We start from the raw sequence: 20,193 nt of genomic DNA, 5'->3' as shown, positions 1-20,193 counted from the left end.
TTTTATGTTTGTTTTGATTTTGAAGTCTTCTAAGAGTATTCTATAAAATTATGTTTTAGTTAAATAACTTTCTCATGAAAATGTTTCATGTATTTCCTTTTTAGCATGTTTAAGATTATCTTAACACCTTAAAATCTAATTATGACACCTCATTTGTTATTAAAAATTAACATTTTATGTTCACCTTTTTCAATTTTTTTTTCCTTTTTTCATATTCTAAAAAAATACATATAAATAAAATATATTTTAAATATTTAGATATAAAAATTGGCAATAAAAAAATTATATGAAGACTTGTTAAAGTAAAAATAAAAAAATATACATTATTTAAGATATATATATATATATATAAAGACAAGATAAAAAATGATTGAAATTAACACAAAAAATAAATTAAAGAATGTCCAAAAAAAAATGAGAAGAAATGTTAAGAATAAATTAAAAAAATAATTTAATTTAATTTTTTTTTTGTTGATAAATGGAGTGTCTATGTATATTCTTGAGGTGTAAATATCATCATCCATTATGTTTTCTTAAAGAATTTATTATTTTGACTTTCTTAGTTTAAGCTTACTTGCAAGTTTAACCTCAAGTTTCTAAACAAAATAAAAATGACCTTGTATTATTTTAAATATACAAAAATAACCCCCTTTGCATGTTTTTTTCATTAAAAAATTTATTTGAAAAGACAAAAAAACTATATTTAAAATGTATTAATATCTTTATTTTTTTTATGAATATCATTTATGAAATTGATCAATAAAACTTAAACTTTAAAATAAATTAAAACACAAATAAAATATGATATTTGTCATTTTTATACATTAATATATTTATAATATTTTATAAGCAATTTAAATTAATTAATAAAACCTAAAATTACAAAAATTTAATTTCAAAACTAAAGCAAATATAATTTTTAATTGTTTTGGATTTTATTTATTTTAAATTCTATGTTTTCTTAGTCAGAATTATAAATTATATTTATAAGAAATAAAGATATTAAAGGATTCTTAAAAGAGGGTATTTTTTTCTGTTTAATGTAATATTAGGTTATTTTTTTAAGAAATTCAAAATTAAATTTAATAATGAAATTTAAATGGTGAGGGCAAAATGATAATTTTTTTTATCACTAAACACATTAATAATTGTAATACTCTGATAAAAAAGAAAAAGTAATACATCATTAAAACATAGTATTTGAAGTTATTTGGGCCAAAATCAGTTTACAGTATTATTTTAATTTATTTAAAATACAGAGCTCAAAATATAATTTAATAAAATATAAAGTCCAAACACAAATTCAGGGTCCAAAATATTATTTTTCTTAGAAAATTGATCAAATAAATTATCATATATGCGCCGATGTATAAATTTCCTACAAACGAGGATATACACAAGGCAATAAAGACTATCAAACGTGCTATTTCTCTCCCTAACAGTATCTTGAGCCGCTATCTCAGAAGTGCGCGGCTGCTCCCTTCCACCATCACCGTGAGGTTAGTAAAGTAGTTTAGTTTAACCAGCAATTACTCATGCTAACCTTAGAAAACTATGGGTACCAAAAGGGCAGCTTTGAGCAAGTTTGGCATAACTTTTTATTCTAGAAAACGAAAATAACTTTCCAAAACTTTGCTCTGACAAAAACAAAAAAAAAAAACTTTCCAAAACTTTGCTAAAAAAATGGACGAATATAGCAGATTATTGGATTATATTTGTAATCAAAATATTATTCCATATTTTCTAATTTGATTCTTAGTGATTTTAAGCAAAAATGTTTTATTTTTATGACAGTCTTGGTCTCTGCCTACCATGTGTTTGTAATAATGTTCTAATGACAATACTTGCATTATTTTTAATATCTTCTTGTTTTATCTTAATTTTATGTCCTCTCATTCAGTTGGTCATGAAAAACTAACAACATAATTTCAGTTTTCTGCAAGTGTAAGAGGGATTGAACATAGTTCTAATAACTCATTTGAATTAAATATTCATATACTCGACAAAATTAAGTCAAAGAAAGTCTTGGTTTAAAAATTCCTAAAATGGGCAATCTTGTGTAAAATAAAGAAAAAAGACACTTGTTAGATTGCTCCTGCTGCTTTTCTGTAATTTATAATCTTGACAATCAACCTCTGTTTAATGTGCATTGTCTTTGCTAATTTATTTCTGCAGTGAAGAAAGGCACTTGGTTGCTTTTATTTCCTCGATCTTTATTGTTTGGTCTTTCTTGGGCATTTGGTTTACCAGGCTATTGCTAGTAAATAATGTTGGTTGTTTAACTTCATTTGAAAAAACAAATTAGTAAAAATTCCATGCTGATGCCTAAGCTATTTTTTTCTTTCCTTTTTGATAAATTTTAAGCTCAATAGCATGACTTTATGTCAGAATGTCAACATTAATATCAAGTAGAAATGTCTTTCCCAAAAAAAAAAAAAAAAATAATAAACTTAAGTAGAAATGCATATTTTAGGTAATGAGAGCTAAAATCAATATTGTTACAGAAAGATCAAGGTTTCCAGAAGTTATTTGTGCTTAGAAGTTGAAGCAGGGATAATATTGTAGAGTTTATCTGATAAACTCTAGGATATATACGAAAACCAGTTAAGGTTGATGGAAATGGAAAATTGTTGGAATTTGTGTTCATTGCTATCGATATGAAATATTTTTTCTAACTTTTTAGATTTCAAATGGTTTCTCTGGAAAAAAAATCGTTGATTTATTTAGTTTTTTGAAATAGTTTTTAGTACACAACTTTATGAGTTTGTTGAAGGAATGTTGGAAAGTGCTGGTAGGCATTGTTCCAAGGTTCAAATTTCCGTAGACACAAAAACTTGGGGCCACTGGTAGGTCTCCCGGTCGAACTGCCAGGGCCAAAAATTAAAAAAAAAGTTTTTTTTTTATATGAAAAGTGTTAGGCTACAGTTTACGTCTCTTTGATGAATAAGATTTGCCAATTTGAATTCTTCCTGTAGAGATTTGTGCATTTTAAAAAGTGATATTCTTACGATTTAATTGGTCGGTGTCATGGACAGTTTAACTATATAGAACATTTTTAAACCCTTTATACACACATGGATCATGGCAAAGCCATAATTATTTTGGTTGAGTGATTGTATTATTATGCTTATGATTCCATAAATTTAGCTCATGAATTATGTCTTTGGCTCCTTAGCAACTTGCTTTCTATTTAGAAAGTTCCATGAGGGAATTTATTTTTGTCTTCTTATTTAAGCGGCACCATTCTGAAATCGCAGAAGTATAAGAAATTAACACAAAAACAGATTTGTAGTTTTTGTTTGAAAATAATAAAATTATGGTAATACTTTTCCTGCCTTAATTTTTGATGGATTCTTTTCCAAAAGTTAGCATGGTAAGTGATACGTTTACTTTAATTTGCTTTCTTGTTTTCCTCATTTAGTCAATTGAATGTTATGATTTTGAATAATAGGGTTTGCCATATATTCTTGGAAAAAATGAAGAAAATGATAGCCCTTGGTTTTGAGGGTTCTGCCAACAAGATTGGGGTTGGAGTTGTAACCTTAGATGGAACCATTCTATCAAATCCTCGCCACACTTACATTACCCCACCTGGCCACGGATTCCTTCCCCGAGAGACTGCCCAACACCATCTCCAGCATGTTCTTCAACTTATCAAGTCTGCTTTGAAAACTGCCGAAATAACCCCAGATGACATTGATTGTCTCTGCTATACCAAGGGTCCTGGCATGGGAGCACCACTGCAAGTTTCTGCCATCGTTGTTCGGGTTCTTTCACAATTGTGGAAGAAGCCCATTGTTGCTGTTAATCACTGTGTTGCTCATATTGAGATGGGAAGGATTGTGACTGGGGCAGATGATCCTGTAGTCTTATATGTTAGTGGTGGGAATACACAAGTAATTGCATATAGTGAAGGTCGGTATCGAATCTTTGGAGAGACTATTGATATTGCTGTTGGGAATTGCTTGGATCGCTTTGCTAGAGTTTTAACTCTCTCCAATGATCCAAGTCCTGGATACAACATTGAGCAGGTAGGTGAATGAGTTGAAAATGATGTGATGAACATAACGTGACATATATCTGTTTTTTTTCCTCTCGCTGTTTGTCACATGGTATTATTTGAAGACATTTCATATATATATATATATTATATTTATTTTTGAGTATGTGTGTATAAATAATTTTTTCCCTATTGTTTCTGGGTGTGCATAACATGGTAATATGGTATCATCAGTAATGAGTGGATGGGTGAAGATGGTATAAATATTGTTGTTCTACTATGTTCAGGTTGTGCAATTCGATAAAATATTAATTAGTATTGGTAGGTTCTGAACAGGTCCTATCTAATAAGGATCCTAAATTGTTATTTCTGCTTATTGTTTGTGTTGGCTTATGAGAAAATGTGTTGAGAATAATTGTATTTTTATTTCTGTGTATTTTACAGTATACAACCGGTAAAAAGTTGTTAGGGATTAGGACCTGCACAACACAGCTAATACAGTGCACAAAGAATAGCAACAAAGAAGAACAAGTAATAGATAATTAAACAAATCCAAAATAATCTAAAGTAAAAAACACAAAAGAAAGAACACCAAGAATACTTGGTTCAGATACAACCAGTTTAGTTGATCCTACATCCAGGGTTAGGCAGCAATGCCTAATCAAATCCACTATATTTGAAACTAGATTACACCCTCTAAGCTCTCAAGATTACAACAACACTCATTCAACTTCTCTTGAAACACTCTCTCACTTGAGTATTACAATACAGTTCTTACTCTCAGCTAAAACTCTCAGAAATTAAATATATTAGGTTGATCAGGCCTAAAACTAGATTTAGGGTCGAGATACAAGAACTAAAGAGCCAAACAGAAATTAACAGTAACTAACAACAATCTGTTATTCTGTTGCGAATTATTGGTGTTCACACAGATGCGACTGAAGAAAACATAGTTGCAACAAAAAACTGCAAACTACTGTGAGCTGTCATTATGAGTAATCTTTTGATTGATTGAGGAAAGAAGTCACAATCTTCACAATTCTCCACCTTGACTTCTTATTCTGAAACAGGATTCAGTGGATTAGACAATGCTGCCTTAGCTTTAGCTCTAAGGGATTCCCATCTTGATGCCAAGCAAGTTCAAGGCTGAAGTGAATTTGCTCACGGGTATGACCTTAGTCATCATATCAGCTGGGTTGATCTCAGTGGATATCTTCACAATCTTGACAAGTATTGAGACAGTATCCCTGAGAAAATGGAGCTTAACATCTATGTGTTTCGTTCTTTCATGAAACACAGTATTCTTAGACAAATGTATTGCACTTTGTGAATCACAATGTACAATCACATATTTTGTCTAAATCCCAGCTCACTCATCATCCCTTTTAACCAAAGAGCTTCTTTAACTGCTTCTGTGAGAGCTATGTAATCTTCTTCAGTTAAGGAGAGCTTACAACATTCCCTCCAACAGTGAAAACATACCCAGATAAAGTTCTTTTATCATAATCTCCAGTAAAATCTGAGTCACAATACCCCATAACTTCACATTCATTCTGGTCTGACTTTGTGTACAAAATCTGTAGATTTGCAGTGCCCTTCATGTACCCTAGTAACCATTTCACAGCTTGCCAATGTTTCAAGCTTGGTTTGTTCATAAACCTACTAACCAAACCAATTCCATATGCTAAATCAGGTCTTGTTGATACCATAGCATACATAATGCTACCAACAACATTAGCATAAGGAACTCCCTTCATCTTTTCTTCTTCAAAAGATGCTTTTTCTTCTGTAAGAGACTTGAGCTTGAAGTGGGCTCCAATGGGAGTGTAGACAGATCTGGCTTCCTTTTGATCAAACATACCCACTACCTTCTTAACATATCCTTCTTGAGATAATCTCAACATGCCCTCATTTCTGTCTCTAGATATCTCTATTCCCAAAATCTTGACAGCTGCCCCCAATTGCTTCATATCAAATTCTTGACTTAGCATCTCCTTGAGCCTTTCCATTTCTGATCTGTGTTTACATGCAATAAACATGTCATCCACCTAAATTAACAAGTAGATGTAACTTCTATCTTCAAGAACTTTGAAGTAAACACTACTGTCAAACTTTGATCTTTGAAATTTCTGTCTTAGCATAAAATCATCAAATCTGAAGTACCATTGTCTTGGTGACTGTTTCAAACCATATAGAGATTTCTTCAGCAAGCACACATTCTCTTCCATCCCTGGTTGTATGAATCCTTTAGGTTATTGCATGTGTATTTCTTCATCAAGATTATCATGAAGAAATGCTGTCTTCACATCAAGTTGATTCAATTCTAAATTCTGAATTGCAGTGATAGCCAATATAATTCTTATAGAAGTGTGTTTGACAACATGAGAAAACACTTCATGATAGTCTATCCCTTCAACTTGAGAAAAGCCTTTTGCCACCAACCTTGCCTTGAATCGAGGTAGCTCAACTCCTTCAATCCCTGTATTTCTCTTGTAAACCCATTTGCACCCTATTACTCTTTTGTTCTTAGGTTTATCCACCAGAATCCATGTCTCATTCTTGGATAAAGACTCCATCTCTTCCTTCATAGCCTTATTCCATTTACTCCATTCAGCACTATTCTTGGCTTCCTTGTAGCAAATAGGCTCATGTAGCTCTAGTAAATCAGCTACACTAAGGGAAAAAGTAGTAATATCAGCATGTGCAAATCTTTCCGGAGGTCTGATCTATCTCATTGCTCTATCTCTAGCCAAGAGATAATCTGAAGCTTGAGTATCTCTGTCATCAGCTTCAGAGCCATCTGCATCACTTCCAGATGCATCTCCAAGTTCACTCTCCTGAACTCCACCTTGATTCTCATTCTGTGATGTTTCTCTCAATTCAATCTGCATAGTATTTTTCTGCTCAGCTTGTTTAGAGCTGGCTTGATCACTAAATTTCATGTTAGTTTTATAAAAGTAGTGCTCATTGAATATAACATCACGATTGATAACACATTTTTTCTCATCTATTAACCAAAGTTTATAACCCTTACACCACTTGAATAACCAAAAAATACACCTTTCATAGACCTAGGATTCAACTTCCCTTGACTAATATGATTAACCTATACAACCAAAAGGTTTTAGGTGATTGTAACTTGGTTTATGACCGGATCAAACATGTTCAGGAACCTTACAATCTAATGCAGAGGAAGGTGACCTATTAATGAGGTAGCAAGCAGTAGCAGCTGCCTCTGCCCAAAATGTTTTTGGCAAAACTGAATCAGCTAGCATCCATCTAATCTTATTCATGATTGTTCTGTTCATTCTCTCAGCAAGACCATTTTGCTGAGGGGTGTTCCTAACCGTATGGTTCCTAACAATACAATTTTCAGTGCAATAAGAATCAAACTCAGCATTACAAAATTCCAAACCATTGTCAGTTCTAAGTTTCTTAACTTTCTTCATGGTTTGATTTTCTACCATAATTTTCCATTCTCTAAACCTTCCAAAAGTCTCATCCTTAGTTCTTAGAAAATAGATCCACACTTTCCTAGAATAGTCATCAATAATAGAAAGGAAATATTGAGCTTTACCTAGAGATAGTGGAACTTGGGATGAACCCCATAAATCTGAATGAATGTATTCCAATATTCCTTTGGATTTATGAGTTGAACTTGCAAATTTCAACCTGTGAGCTTTTCCTACAACACAAGTTTCACAAAACTGCAAGTCTGAAATATATTTAGAGTTCAAAAAACCTTGCTTACCAAGTTCTACCATTCCCTTGTGACTTATGTGCCCAAGTCGTTTGTGCCATAATTTTGTGGTATTAGGTTTTGTAGTTGAATCTTCAGCAAACCCAGTTGAAACTCCAGCAGACCCAGTTATGGTCTCTCCTTGTAGTATGTAAAGTTCTTGTCTTAGCTCACCTTTCATAAACACCATTGTACCTTTGGATACTCTTAAGAGTCCACCTTCAGCTTTGTAGCTATAGCCTTTGGAATCTAAAACACCAAGAGACAACAAATTTCTTTTTAGTTCAGGTATAAATTTAACATTAGAAAGTACCTTTATGGTGCCAACTCTCAATTTGATCTTGATAGAACCAATTCTTTGAATTCTGCATGTGTTGTTATTTCCCATCAATACTTGCCCTGTACTTTCTTCTTTTAGATCAAAGAACCAATATTTTCTTGGAGACATGTGAAATGTACACCCATAATTCATAACCCATTCATCCTTAGGATCACTTGTTGACACAGTTAGAACATCAACATCCACAGATTCATCTGTGACATGAGCTTCATCTTTGTTGTCTTGCTTTTGTCCTTCATTTCTTCTCTGTGGACAGTTTCATCTGAAGTGACCTTCTTGGTTACAAATCCAGCAAGTTCTCCTTGGTTTTGACTTAGATCTTGATCTCCCTCTGCTCTTTCCATTTCTATGGTTGTTGCTATCTTTTCTTTCGGGTCTTCCTCTCACATTTAGACATTCGACTTGAGATCTTGACACCTTAACATTAGCTTTTAGATCTAATTCTTTTGAGTATGTAGCAACAATCACTTCTTGCAGTGACAATGTATCTTTACCATACTTCATAGGGTCCCTCAGATTATCATAGGCCTTCGGGAGTGAGTTCAATAGAAAGATTGCTTGATCCTCTTCTTCAATCTTTACATCAATTGACTCCAAATCTGAAACTAGCTTGGTGAAGTCGTCTATATTATCATCAATAGACTTGGATTCCTCCATCTTGAATCCATAGAATCTTTGTTTCAGTTAGATTCGATTTGGTAATGCCTTGGTCATGTACAACTGTTCTAACTTCTTCCACATATCATGAGTTGTTTCTTCTTTGATTACTTTCCTCAAAACTTGATCATTTAAACTCAGAATGATTGTGTTCTTTGTCTTTTTCAGCACCTTTGCCTTGTTTTCCAACTTAGCCATCTTACTTTCTTCTTGTAGGGCTTCTTCACATCCAAGATTACCCATATGAGCCATCATCTTTGCACGCCATAGACTGAAATCATTCTTGCCATCAAATTTCTTCACCTCAAACTTGGAAGTCGACATATTGAAGAGAATCGCTCCTGGCCAGCGAACAAGTTCTCAATTGCGGAGGTACTTCGAAGTTCTTGATCTTTCTTGGAGAAATCACAGTCGAAGATGGTGAAGAATGCAGCTACTAAAACCTGGCTCTGATACCAGTTGTTGGGGATTAGGACCTGCACAACACAACCAATACAGTGCACAAAGAATAACAACAAAGAAGAACAATTAATAGACAATTAAACAAACCTAAAATAATCAAAAGTAAAATACACAAAAGAAAGAACACCAAGAATACTTGGTTAGGATATAACCAGTTTAGTTGATCTTGCATCCAAGGCTCGGCAGCAATACCCAAGTCAAATCCACTATATCTGAAACTAGATTACACCCTCCAAGCTCTCAAGATTACAACAACACTCATTCAACTTCTCTTGAAACACTCTTTCACTCGAGTATTACAATACAGTTCTTACTCTCAGCCAAAACTCTCAGAAATTAAATATATTAGGTTGATCAGGCCTAAAACTATATTTAGGGTCGAGATACAAGAACTAAAGAGCCAAACAGAAATTAACAGTAACTAACAACAATCTGTTATTCTGTTACGAATTATTGGTGTTCACACAAATGCGACTGGAGAAAACATAGTTGCAACAGAAAACTGCAAACTACTGTGAGCTGTCATTATGAGTAATTTTTTGATTGGTTGAGGAAAGAGGAGGAGGAAAGCTTGAAGGCAGGAAGTCACAATCTTCACACTGGTAATACCCTTAATTACATAATAAACAAAATTAACTCTAAAATCTATAAATAAGGAAACTAAGAGAATAACAATTATATCCAAATTATAGGATCTGATTTGATTTTCTCTTTCTGTCAACACTCCCCCTCCAAGCTGGATTATAGATATTGATTAGTCTAAGCTTGTTTAATAGGAAATCAAATACTCGCTCAGATAACCCCTTTGTGAGAATGTCCGCTAGCTGTTGATCCGTATGTAATCGAATACTGATAATTCCACCATCAATCTTCTCTTTAATAAAGTGACGATCCACTTGTACATGTTTAGTTTTGTCATGATGTATAGGGTTATGTGCAATGCTGATGGTAGACTGATTATTGTAGTAGAGCTGAATAGGGACCTCATACTCAATCTTCATTTCCTCTAATAGGCGTTTGATCCATATTGCTTCACATACTCCACGAGCCATGACTCTATACTTTGCTTCTACACTGTTTCTTGCAACTACCATTTGCTTTTTACTTCGCCATATTACCATTACCCCAAACAATTGTACAATACCCAAATGTAGACTTTCTATCATCAACTGATCTAGCCCAATCTGCATCTGTGGACACTTCAACCTTTCTTTTAGTTGTCTTTCTGAAGAGAAGGCATTTTTCTGGTGTTTACTTGAGATACCTCATAATTCTGTATACTGCATTGAGATGTCCTTGACACGGATCATGCATATATTGACTGAATAGACTTGCTGCCAAGGCAATGTTAGGTCTAGTATGTGAGAGGTAGATAAGCTTTTCTACTAGCTATTAATACCTCTCTTTGTCAACTGAACTTCCTTCAAACATTTTCCTTTTGTCTCCAAGCTCAATTGGAGTATTGCTGGGCTTGCTCCTGAGCATTCCTGTCTCCTTTAAAAGGTCAAGAGTATATTTTCTATGGGACACAAAAATATCTCTTTTGCTTCTAGCAAATTCCATTCCCAGAAAATACCTGAGTGACCCGAGATCTTTGACTTCAAATTCCTTTGCCAATATTTCTTTGATTGAATGCATTTCTTCCGTATAGTTATTGGTGACAATTATATCATCAACATACACAATCAGTATTGACATTCTTCCTTTTCCTGAGTGTATAATAAAGAGAGTGTGATCAGTCTGACCTTGCATGTATCCAAGTCTTTCGACTACTTTCAGAAAACGATTGAACCGTGATCGAGGGGATTGCTTTAATCCATAGAGAGATCTGTTTAGCTTACAGGCTTTGGTTGAATTGAGAGATTCTTCAAAACTCAGAGGCTGACTCATGTACATTTCTTCTAGTTCACCATTCAAGAATGCATTTTTTACATCAAGTTGATGCAACTCCCAATCAAGGTTTACTGCTAGAAAGAGTAATACTTTAATAGTGTTGAGTTTTGCAACCGGAGCGAAGGTTTTAGTGTAAAACCCTTGACAACTAATCGAGCTTTGTACCTCTCAATAGATCCATTTGCATTATATTTGACCGTGAACACCTATTTGCATCCTATTACTTTCTTGTCTGGTGGCAACTCCACTAGCCTCCAAGTTCCATTCTGTTTAAGTGCTTTTATCTCTTTGAGAATTGTTGTTTTCTATTGAGGAGTACCAAAAGCTTCGTTGATTTTTCTGGGAATCACAACATATGATAGACTAGAGCTAAAAGCTTTAAATGGAGGACAATTCTGAATAAGAAATGAATTTTGAAATAGGGTATTGAGTGCAAGATCTAGTTCCTTTCCTTAACGCAATAGGAATATCTAGATCTAATTGAATGTTTGAGGGGAGAGTACCCGGATCTTTTGAGAGGTGGTTCTATCACCCTTTTGGGCTCTTGACTGTGATGAGGATCCGTGACTTGTTTATTTCTTTCTCTTTTGGAATACTCTCGTATTTCTTTCTGCATGTTTTGGTCTTGAGGATGTCTTTCTATTTCAGAGGACTGATCGGTTTTCGTCTCAAGAGAGATTGGAGAGATTTCTAGCTCAAGAGAAGAGGAAGAAGTGATTTCTGGCTCAGAAGGGAATGGAGTGGCAAGGGGTAATTCTAACCCCCACGCCCACTGAGCTTTTTGATCGTGAGTGTTTACGAAAAATGTGACATTACTTGAGACATGATTTTTGGGTGAGGGGACAATAGCACCGAAAGCCCTTTTTGATAGGAGAATAACCCAACAACACCGTCTTAATGGCTCTAGGATCAAATTTATTCCGATGTATGGAGTGAACGTGCACAAAAGTGGTGCAACCAAAGACTTTGACAGGTAGAGTATTTGTAGAAAGGCGAGGATGTAGAGATTGAAGAACAAAATATGGTGTTTTGAACTGAAGGGGCCGACTGGGAAGGTGATTAATGAGATAAGTAGTTGTGAGGACAACATCGCCCCAAATATATTTCGGAACATGCATTGCAAACATGAGAGCAGGGGCTACTTCTAAGAGATGACGATTTTTTCGCTCGGCGACCCCATTTTGTTGTGGAGTATCCACACATGAGCTTTGATGAATAATTCCATGCTGTTGAAGATAGGGACTGAGGGTGGTATTGAAATATTCGGTACCATTGTCGGTAGGAAGGGTTCTAATAGAAGCTTGGTACTGTGTTTGGATCATATGGTGAAAGTTTTGAGAAACCTAACACGTTTTAGACTTATGCCTAAGCAGGTAGAGCCAAGTGATACGTAAGAGAGAAAGGGCTGAAAGGTGTATACATTTTATTAGGGAACAAAACACGTGTAAGTTTGGCAAATTAACAAATATCACATTGGAAATCAGTAACCTTTTTTATTGATAAAATAAGATGGAAACAAATGTTTTAAATATAAAAAACTTGGATGACTAAGTCGACAATGCCATAACATAATTGTTTTAGAATTCGAATCAGAAGTAGAAATAGAAAGACTTTGAAACATAAGAAGTAGAAATAGAATTTTAAACCAAACGTAGTAGAGAAGATTGCTCTTTTATTGGATGTTGTCCTTCAAAGAAATAAAGTCTGTCGTGAATCCTAGCACTGCCAATCGTCCTCCCCGATGATAGATCCTGAAAGTGACAAATTGGATACAAATTTAGCAAGGCAATAATTATCAGTAGTTAATTTGTGAATAGAGATTAAATTGCATTTCAAAGACGGAACATAAAGTACTGATTTAAGAAATCAACAGACAATTTAATGGTGCCAATGCCTGCAATAGGACAGTGAGCGTCATCTGAAATTTTGACACTAGATTTAGTGGAACATGGACAATAAGAATCAAACAGGTGAAGTAAACCTGTCATGTGGTCAGTTGCGCCTGAATCGATTATCCATGGTGTTTGGAAAGCGGAAGAGAAATTACCAGAGTTTGTAGCAGAGGCACTATGAGACTCGGGACCAGACTTGGATTGCATGGAAGATTGACTTAGGAGCGTATATAAATGTTCGAGTTTGTCCTTACTGAATGAAGGGACAACAGTATTACTCTAGGAAGAACTACTCTCTGCTTGAATTTGGTAGGCCTTTTTGTCATTCTGGCGATGAGGAGTCCAGTTTGGCGCTTTTCCATGAATTTCCTACAAGTAGACCGAGTGTGGCCATGACGTTGACAATGATCACACCAAGGTCTGTCACCCTTACGATTAGGTCGAGGGTCAGGATTGGATTTGATGTGGTGGTGGACCTGATTTGGAGACATGAGCCGAACTTTCAATGGGCTGCAGTTCAAGAATAGTGAGCATGACACTACCACACGCTTCTTCATGTCTAACCTCAGAGAATGCTTCTTCAATGTAAGGAAAAGGGGAATGCCCAACTAGACGCCCTCTGACTTCATCAAGAGTACAGTTTAGCCCAGTAAGAAACTCAAAAAACCTTTTTTTCTCTATCGGAGTATAGTGCAGTAGCACACAACGGTGTGGTATCTAGATATAGATCGAGTTCTTGCCATAAGTCTTGTATGTTTGAAAAATATTAGGTAACATTTTGATTACCTTGCTTGATTTCTTCGAGCTTGGTACGAATTTTGAAAATTTGAGAAGCGTTACTGAGATCAGAATACATTTTCCGGGCAGCGTCCTACACCTCTTTAGCAATCTTAAAAAATAAATATCTGCAACTGATTTTTGAGTCCATTGAATTAATTAGCCATGCAAGAACAATAGAATTTTCAGCTTGTTATACATTATACGTAGGATCAGTGGAAGAAGGTGCAAGGAGATCACCAACAATGTACCCAAGTTTTCCACGACCACATATGACAAGTTTAACGGATTGGGCCCATTGCAAATAATTTTTGCCATCAAGGTTGTGGGTTGCGATATGAAGGTAGCCACTGTCATGGCTATAAAGGGAGCCCATAGACCCATTGGGTTGAGTTTGGGCTGAATGGGGAACACTTTCAGCGGGTTGAGTTTGGGCCGAGTGAGGCCCAACAGTTTGAGAGGAAACATCTTTAGTAGTGGACATTGTCACGCATGCAACTGGATTTCCGAGGAGGCCGAGGGCTTCTGCGTTCACTCGTGCAACTGGGACTTATGAGGAGGCCAAACTGGAGAGGAGATCGATTGTGCTAGCGCCTGGGGAAGATGGTGTACGACTGGACTGGGACGCCGAGAGGACTGGTGCTACTAGGAAAGAAGGCGTGCGATTCGTGGCTGGCCGAGGTCGACTGGTTTGACTGGTGCGTTGAGGAAGACGATGTCTGGGTTGCCTGACTGGTTCTGCTGAGGAAACTCACCGAAGAAGAAGGGAAGCAGTGGTCGGATAGAGCAAAGAAGACCGGAGAGAGGAAAGAAAGCCTCAGGGCTATGATACCATGAGAAAATGTGGCGAGAATAGTTGTATTCTTATTTCCGTGTATTTTACCATATACAACTGGTACATTTATAGGGTTTTCACAACTAATACCCTTAATTACATAATAAACAAAATTAACTCTAAAATCTATAAATAAGAAAACTAAGAGAATAACAGCTATTATCCAAATCATAGGATTTGATTTGATTTCCTCTTTCTGTCAACAGCTTATGTAGTATTACTGTATGTCATAAAGTATTTTTTCTTGACTGTGATACATGCCTTTGTTTTTATTTTTCTTATCTAGCTTGCAAAGAAAGGAGAACAATTTATAGAACTTCCTTATGTTGTCAAAGGAATGGATGTTTCTTTTAGTGGAATTTTAAGCTTTATTGAAGCAACTGCCGAGGAGAAACTGAAAAATAATGAGTGCACCCCTGCGGATTTGTGCTACTCTTTGCAGGTGAACCTTTTGTAACGTCTGTTTGTAATGATTACCCAAATTATATTAGCAAGCACTTGACAATACAAAAATTCTATATTAGTAAAGAATTTCACTTGAAAAATATTCTAACGTATACCAAAATCAAGTTAAATGGAAACTGTTACAAGATGATCATTTTACTTCATACACAAGGGTATGATATATTGCAGGAAACACTGTTTGCAATGCTTGTGGAGATCACCGAACGGGCAATGGCACACTGTGACACAAAAGATGTTCTTATTGTTGGTGGTGTAGGTTGCAATGAACGATTGCAAGAAATGATGAGAATAATGTGCTCGGAGCGCGGTGGAAAGTTGTTTGCAACTGATGATAGGTATTGCATTGATAATGGAGCAATGATTGCTTACACTGGTCTTCTGGCTTATGCTCATGGCGCATCAACCCCACTGGAGGAATCAACATTTACTCAGCGGTTTCGGACTGATGAAGTGGAAGCAATCTGGAGAATAGAAGAGGAATCTTCGAACTTGAATGGGGTTGAAGATGTGAGTGGATAGACCTACCAGATTTTAGGTGTACACTATTGGTAGTTCCATAACCAAGTTCAATACTGACAAAATGTGTTTGAATGATCATTGAAAGTGTTATGGTTATTTAAAGTGTGATTTTTGGTATGCAGGCATCTTTGTTAGTCATTTTGCTGTAACTTGTAATAACTTAGTTTATTTTTTAAAAAACATTTAGCTAATATTGACGCAGATGCTTTATTTTTTAATTTTGGCATCACAGGTTAATGAAATTTGTTTTACTAAAGTGGTCAAACCAGGGGTAGAATAGAATAAAAAAGAAAAGAAAAGAAAGAATAAAAGGCCTAGCATATTTTGGTACTAGCGTTTATTTCATGCTTCAAATTATTGACAAACAGTAGAATTTTCTATTTGTAAAACAGGTAGTTTGATAATTTTTTTTAACGTGGATTTTGTTTTCCCTATAAATCTTTAACATGATTTGATAATTAAGTGGAAGTGCTGCATTGATTTTTCTTTTGAAGCATCAGGTACATTCAGCTATTGCAAAAAATTTCGCCAAGTAATTGTTTACTTTTTTTTTTTCTTATTTCAATTTGGTTTACAACTTTGCAAGCTTCAATGGTGATTCTCAAGCATGGTATATATTGTATTGAGTTATAGAGTTTTTCTCTATAAAAATCCGAACTCTCTACAAGGAGATACCCCAACCCTATTTATAGGAGACTGGGTCATTAATGTTAATCATCTATCAATAATATAAATTCCTCCATCTGGGGGTATTAATACTGAATTAATACAAAAAGAGCTGCACTAAATAAAGGCTATGACCCACGCAGATTGTATGGGGCCCATTGCAGAAAGTTGCGTACCAACTTTATGGGGAACATATCTCTCACTGTTAGGGTGCGGCGCAAGTTTACCTGTGTCAGATGGTATTGTGGAAAATGCCAATTGTCAAGGGTACGAACTCGACACCATTAATCGAGGCTCACAAAAAGTTGTTAGATGATCCTCTGATGGCCCGCACCCACAGTGAATGACACCTGACATCAACTATAGGTTCGAGGATCAGAATCCTGGACCTGAGAAATGGGCGAGTGAAGAGAGCCTCACGGGACATGACCTCTCCTTGAAACATCCTTGCCTCGAGGACAGGCCTCGGGGTGCGACCTCATTCGGAGACATCCATGTCTTGGAGCGTGGTTTCACCTGGAGACATCCTCACCCCGGGGGTAGACCTCGGGCATGACCTCACTTGGAAACATCCACGACTTGGCCGGTTTGGCTTTTCGGGAAGAGCTTACACTCCGAAAACTTCATGACTTCTCGCTAATTATTCATGACAACCACGTGTCGTGTGACGAAAACACTATCAACAATTATTATTATTATTATTATTATTATTATTATTATTATTATTATTATTATTACGCCAACCTCTAAAATAATAGTCTATAACTTATGTAATGGAATATTTATGTTTCACATAATGACTTTATTCATAGTAGGTAGGAGAGAGAATAAAAAAGAAAAATCTTGGTGACTTTATTAATTGTAGCATGAACCTCTTGAAATATTTGTAATTCTGGCATTCTAGGTCAATGAAAAAATTAAAAATAAAATAAATTTCTCTTTAGTCCACGACAATGAGTTATTAGAGCTCCAGGTAAATCCTTACAAAAACTTAATGTTATAGTCTTGGGGCCATTTTTTTTAAACAAAGGTTATATATAAATATTTTATGATATTAATTTTATTTTATTATTTTTCTACATAGGGGGTCGTGGCCACCCATAACCCATGTCTTCGTCAGTGATCTCACCAGTAGTTCCATTCATACTAGCTAACGAACCATGTGACTATCGAGCCTACTGCAAAGAAAGTTTGGGAGTGCTATACCAAATCTTATATACCAGCATGGTATATCCCTCAAGAGCGTCTCATATGCCCCATACCAACTTGATTATATCAGATCGAGCATCTAATCCTTCAATAACAACTTCACAAACAATGCTCAAGATCTATCAATCTCTTAGTTATGCATTTGCAATTATACTAGCATACCCATTTGCTATATAATTCTTAGGGGCAAATGCAAACTTACGATATATCTCAAAATTTTCTTCCTTTCATCCTCATGTCATTTAGCTTTGAAACAGCCGCTTGCCCAGTCATATCCCTTTAGATCGAATCAGTCATACTCTTAAGAAACATGCTAAAGTAGCAGACACTATATCTCTACCTCATGATATAATCAAAAGTCACATAGGGCACAAAAATTAGTATTATCAATAGTTACATTGATAATGAACAAGGCTCACAGGTGTAGTATGAAATACATGCTACGGTGGACTCTCTTCTTAAAAAAGCATGTCTCATCTCAAAGTTCAACACTGGACAGATCTTAGTCGCATCCAGCGCCTAACTTGAGTCTCCTGTTTGCTTGCTCTCCCTAGCGCCAAACTAAAGTCTCGCATTTGGCTACATACAGGCTCCATATAAATATGGGAATATCCACGATCAATCTTATAATATAAAAATCCCATCTTGGCTTTTACTAAGGTAACACTTATATTAATCAAGTATAGGCATTGTCCACTATTCAAGCGTTATAACCTTAATGTGTCTCATCTTTGCTTGCTTAACAAAGCACTAAAGGTGATCGCTTGTGTGAGTGAGTTGATACCAATGAGTACTCTTAGAGACAGTACAAATCTCCCAAATTGCACAATTGCAACTATGACTTCATTCAGCATAAGAAAAAGATTCCTTACAGAGTTTGCTCAATATATATGAGCTAAAGAAATACAACAAACGATCACAAATAACCAAGTAATAAAATTCAGTTAGCCTCCTCTTCCTCACGTTCAATGTGACTCGGCTAAAACAAAATCCTTGAGCCATCTTGGAGGTGCACGTACTCTCTTCCCACGAGTGGCTTGCTTCAGCTGGTTCTCTCCCTTTGCATCACTTGTATTTGCCTCTGAATTGGCTTGGGTAGCTGTTGGAGTACTTAGGCCCTGAGCTGCAATGTTGGGCCAGGATTGGGCTTGGTGCTGGATAACAGTTAGGTCTAATTGTATATGGGTTTGGCTAACACTACCCCCCCCCCCCCCCCCTCAAAACTAACCTTGTCCTCAAAGTCACTCAATACAAGTCAAGTCACAGAATGGTGTAAAATTGTTAACAATCAGAAAATAAAAAACAGAAATCAAAACGTTACCAAAGGATGGTTCAGTTTCCTAGTCTATAAGAATTCTCCTTTATTGTATTTATGTTGTATTAAAGATGGTTTGATATGTAATACTGTATATAAGCCCAATTTCTAGGTTGTAAATTGTTGGATTAGCTTATACATGATCTTTATTTATTTTCATGTATATCTAATATTAAACAAATTAATACAAGATAGCCTAAAACATGTTTCTAAAATTGAATTCAAAGAGAAACAAATAATATAATACTTACAGTATACGCAGCGGAATTAAAGAATCATTCCTTCAGTTTCTCTAACTCTTGTATCCTCTCTGTCATAGAGTATTATCAAGAAACTGAACCGATCTTCTATTTTCTTCACAATCTTCCAATGTAGACTAGTGTGGGCAATTCTCAACACATAAGATAGATATACAAAGAAGAAGAGAAAATAACAAAGCGGCTTAGAAAATGACTTGTGTTTAGAGATAATATAAAACTATCAGAAAATCTGACTTGTGACTTATCAAACTTCTTGTTTTGACTTCTCTCTAAGCACTCATTTTATAGACTCAATTAGGCCATTTAATTTAATTAAAAAATCAATAAAATAATAGCCATTTTGAAGCCCTAGGTCGAAATTATCATGGGCTATAGGCCCGTGAAATTTCTCATTTGATTATAAGCCCATTGGACTTAAAATCAAGGCCTGTATTATTTTCTATTGATTTAATTAATTAAATAATTATTTAAATCCTTTATCAAATTAATTATTTATAATTTGAACCTTGATTTAAACTTATTTATTAATTTAGATACCAATTTATCTTAATTAATAAATCTGCCATAATTTCTCTTTTCTTCTCAAAATTACACAACTCTTTGAAACTATCCAAAATTGACCTGGTCAACTTTGATAATTCTAATTGATGATTAAATCAATTAATTGAGACTATCTAGATGATTTTATCCAAGGTACAATGGGGACCATGGGCCTATGAAATCAAGCTCCAATAAGTTATCATAAATCTAACAAATAAATTTACTAACTTATTAATTCCTCGTGACTCCACTATAGACTTGGAATTGCACTCTTGAATTCATAGAACGCTCTATAACAAATATAGATACGCTATTAATTATCCATTGTTACAACCATAATTATCACTCAATCCTCTATAGACAGTCTACAATGAGATAGGACTAAAATACCGTTTTACCCCTCATTGTATTTTATCCTTAAAACACTTAGTTCCTTGTAAATGATATTTCAGTAAACTAATTTAATTACTGAAATGAGATCTTTATCATTTAACACATTGAACCAAACTAAAAGGAAACCATCGTTTCACTTCTTCATCAGAAGCTATAGATGTTCATATCTATGATTAACACTCCCACTCAATTATACTACCGAGTTCCCAAGATGTAAGTATGGGCTAGTCC

At 35.0% G+C, this 20,193-nt stretch overlaps 1 protein-coding gene across 1 annotated transcript; it reads left to right on the top strand.

Moving 5' to 3' along the window:
• Nucleotides 1-1,341: 1,341 nt before the first annotated feature.
• LOC133818790 (uncharacterized) lies at nucleotides 1,342-15,780 on the top strand. Its single transcript, XM_062251849.1, has 4 exons — nucleotides 1,342-1,499; nucleotides 3,452-4,031; nucleotides 14,882-15,037; nucleotides 15,229-15,780. Exons 1-4 carry the CDS (start codon nucleotides 1,366-1,368, stop codon nucleotides 15,577-15,579), a joined length of 1,221 nt encoding a protein of 406 aa, XP_062107833.1. The 5' UTR covers nucleotides 1,342-1,365; the 3' UTR covers nucleotides 15,580-15,780.
• The last annotated feature ends 4,413 nt before the right edge of the window (nucleotides 15,781-20,193 follow it).

Source organism: Humulus lupulus, chromosome 2 (assembly GCF_963169125.1).
Source record: "Humulus lupulus chromosome 2, drHumLupu1.1, whole genome shotgun sequence".
NCBI lineage: Eukaryota > Viridiplantae > Streptophyta > Magnoliopsida > Rosales > Cannabaceae > Humulus > Humulus lupulus.
The sequence above is the reverse complement of the archived record's forward strand: the minus strand, read 5'-3'. Positions and strand labels throughout refer to the sequence as shown.

What these genes read in the sequence shown, in the direction of transcription:
- LOC133818790 (XM_062251849.1), top strand. Translation starts at nt 1,366, where the DNA reads ATGTATAAATTTCCTACAAACGAGGATATACACAAGGCAATAAAGACT. An exon ending in CCTTCCACCATCACCGTGAG is followed by an intron (nt 1,500 to 3,451) that starts GTTAGTAAAGTA and finishes TTTGAATAATAG; the next exon opens with GGTTTGCCATATATTCTTGG. An exon ending in CTGGATACAACATTGAGCAG is followed by an intron (nt 4,032 to 14,881) that starts GTAGGTGAATGA and finishes TTTCTTATCTAG; the next exon opens with CTTGCAAAGAAAGGAGAACA.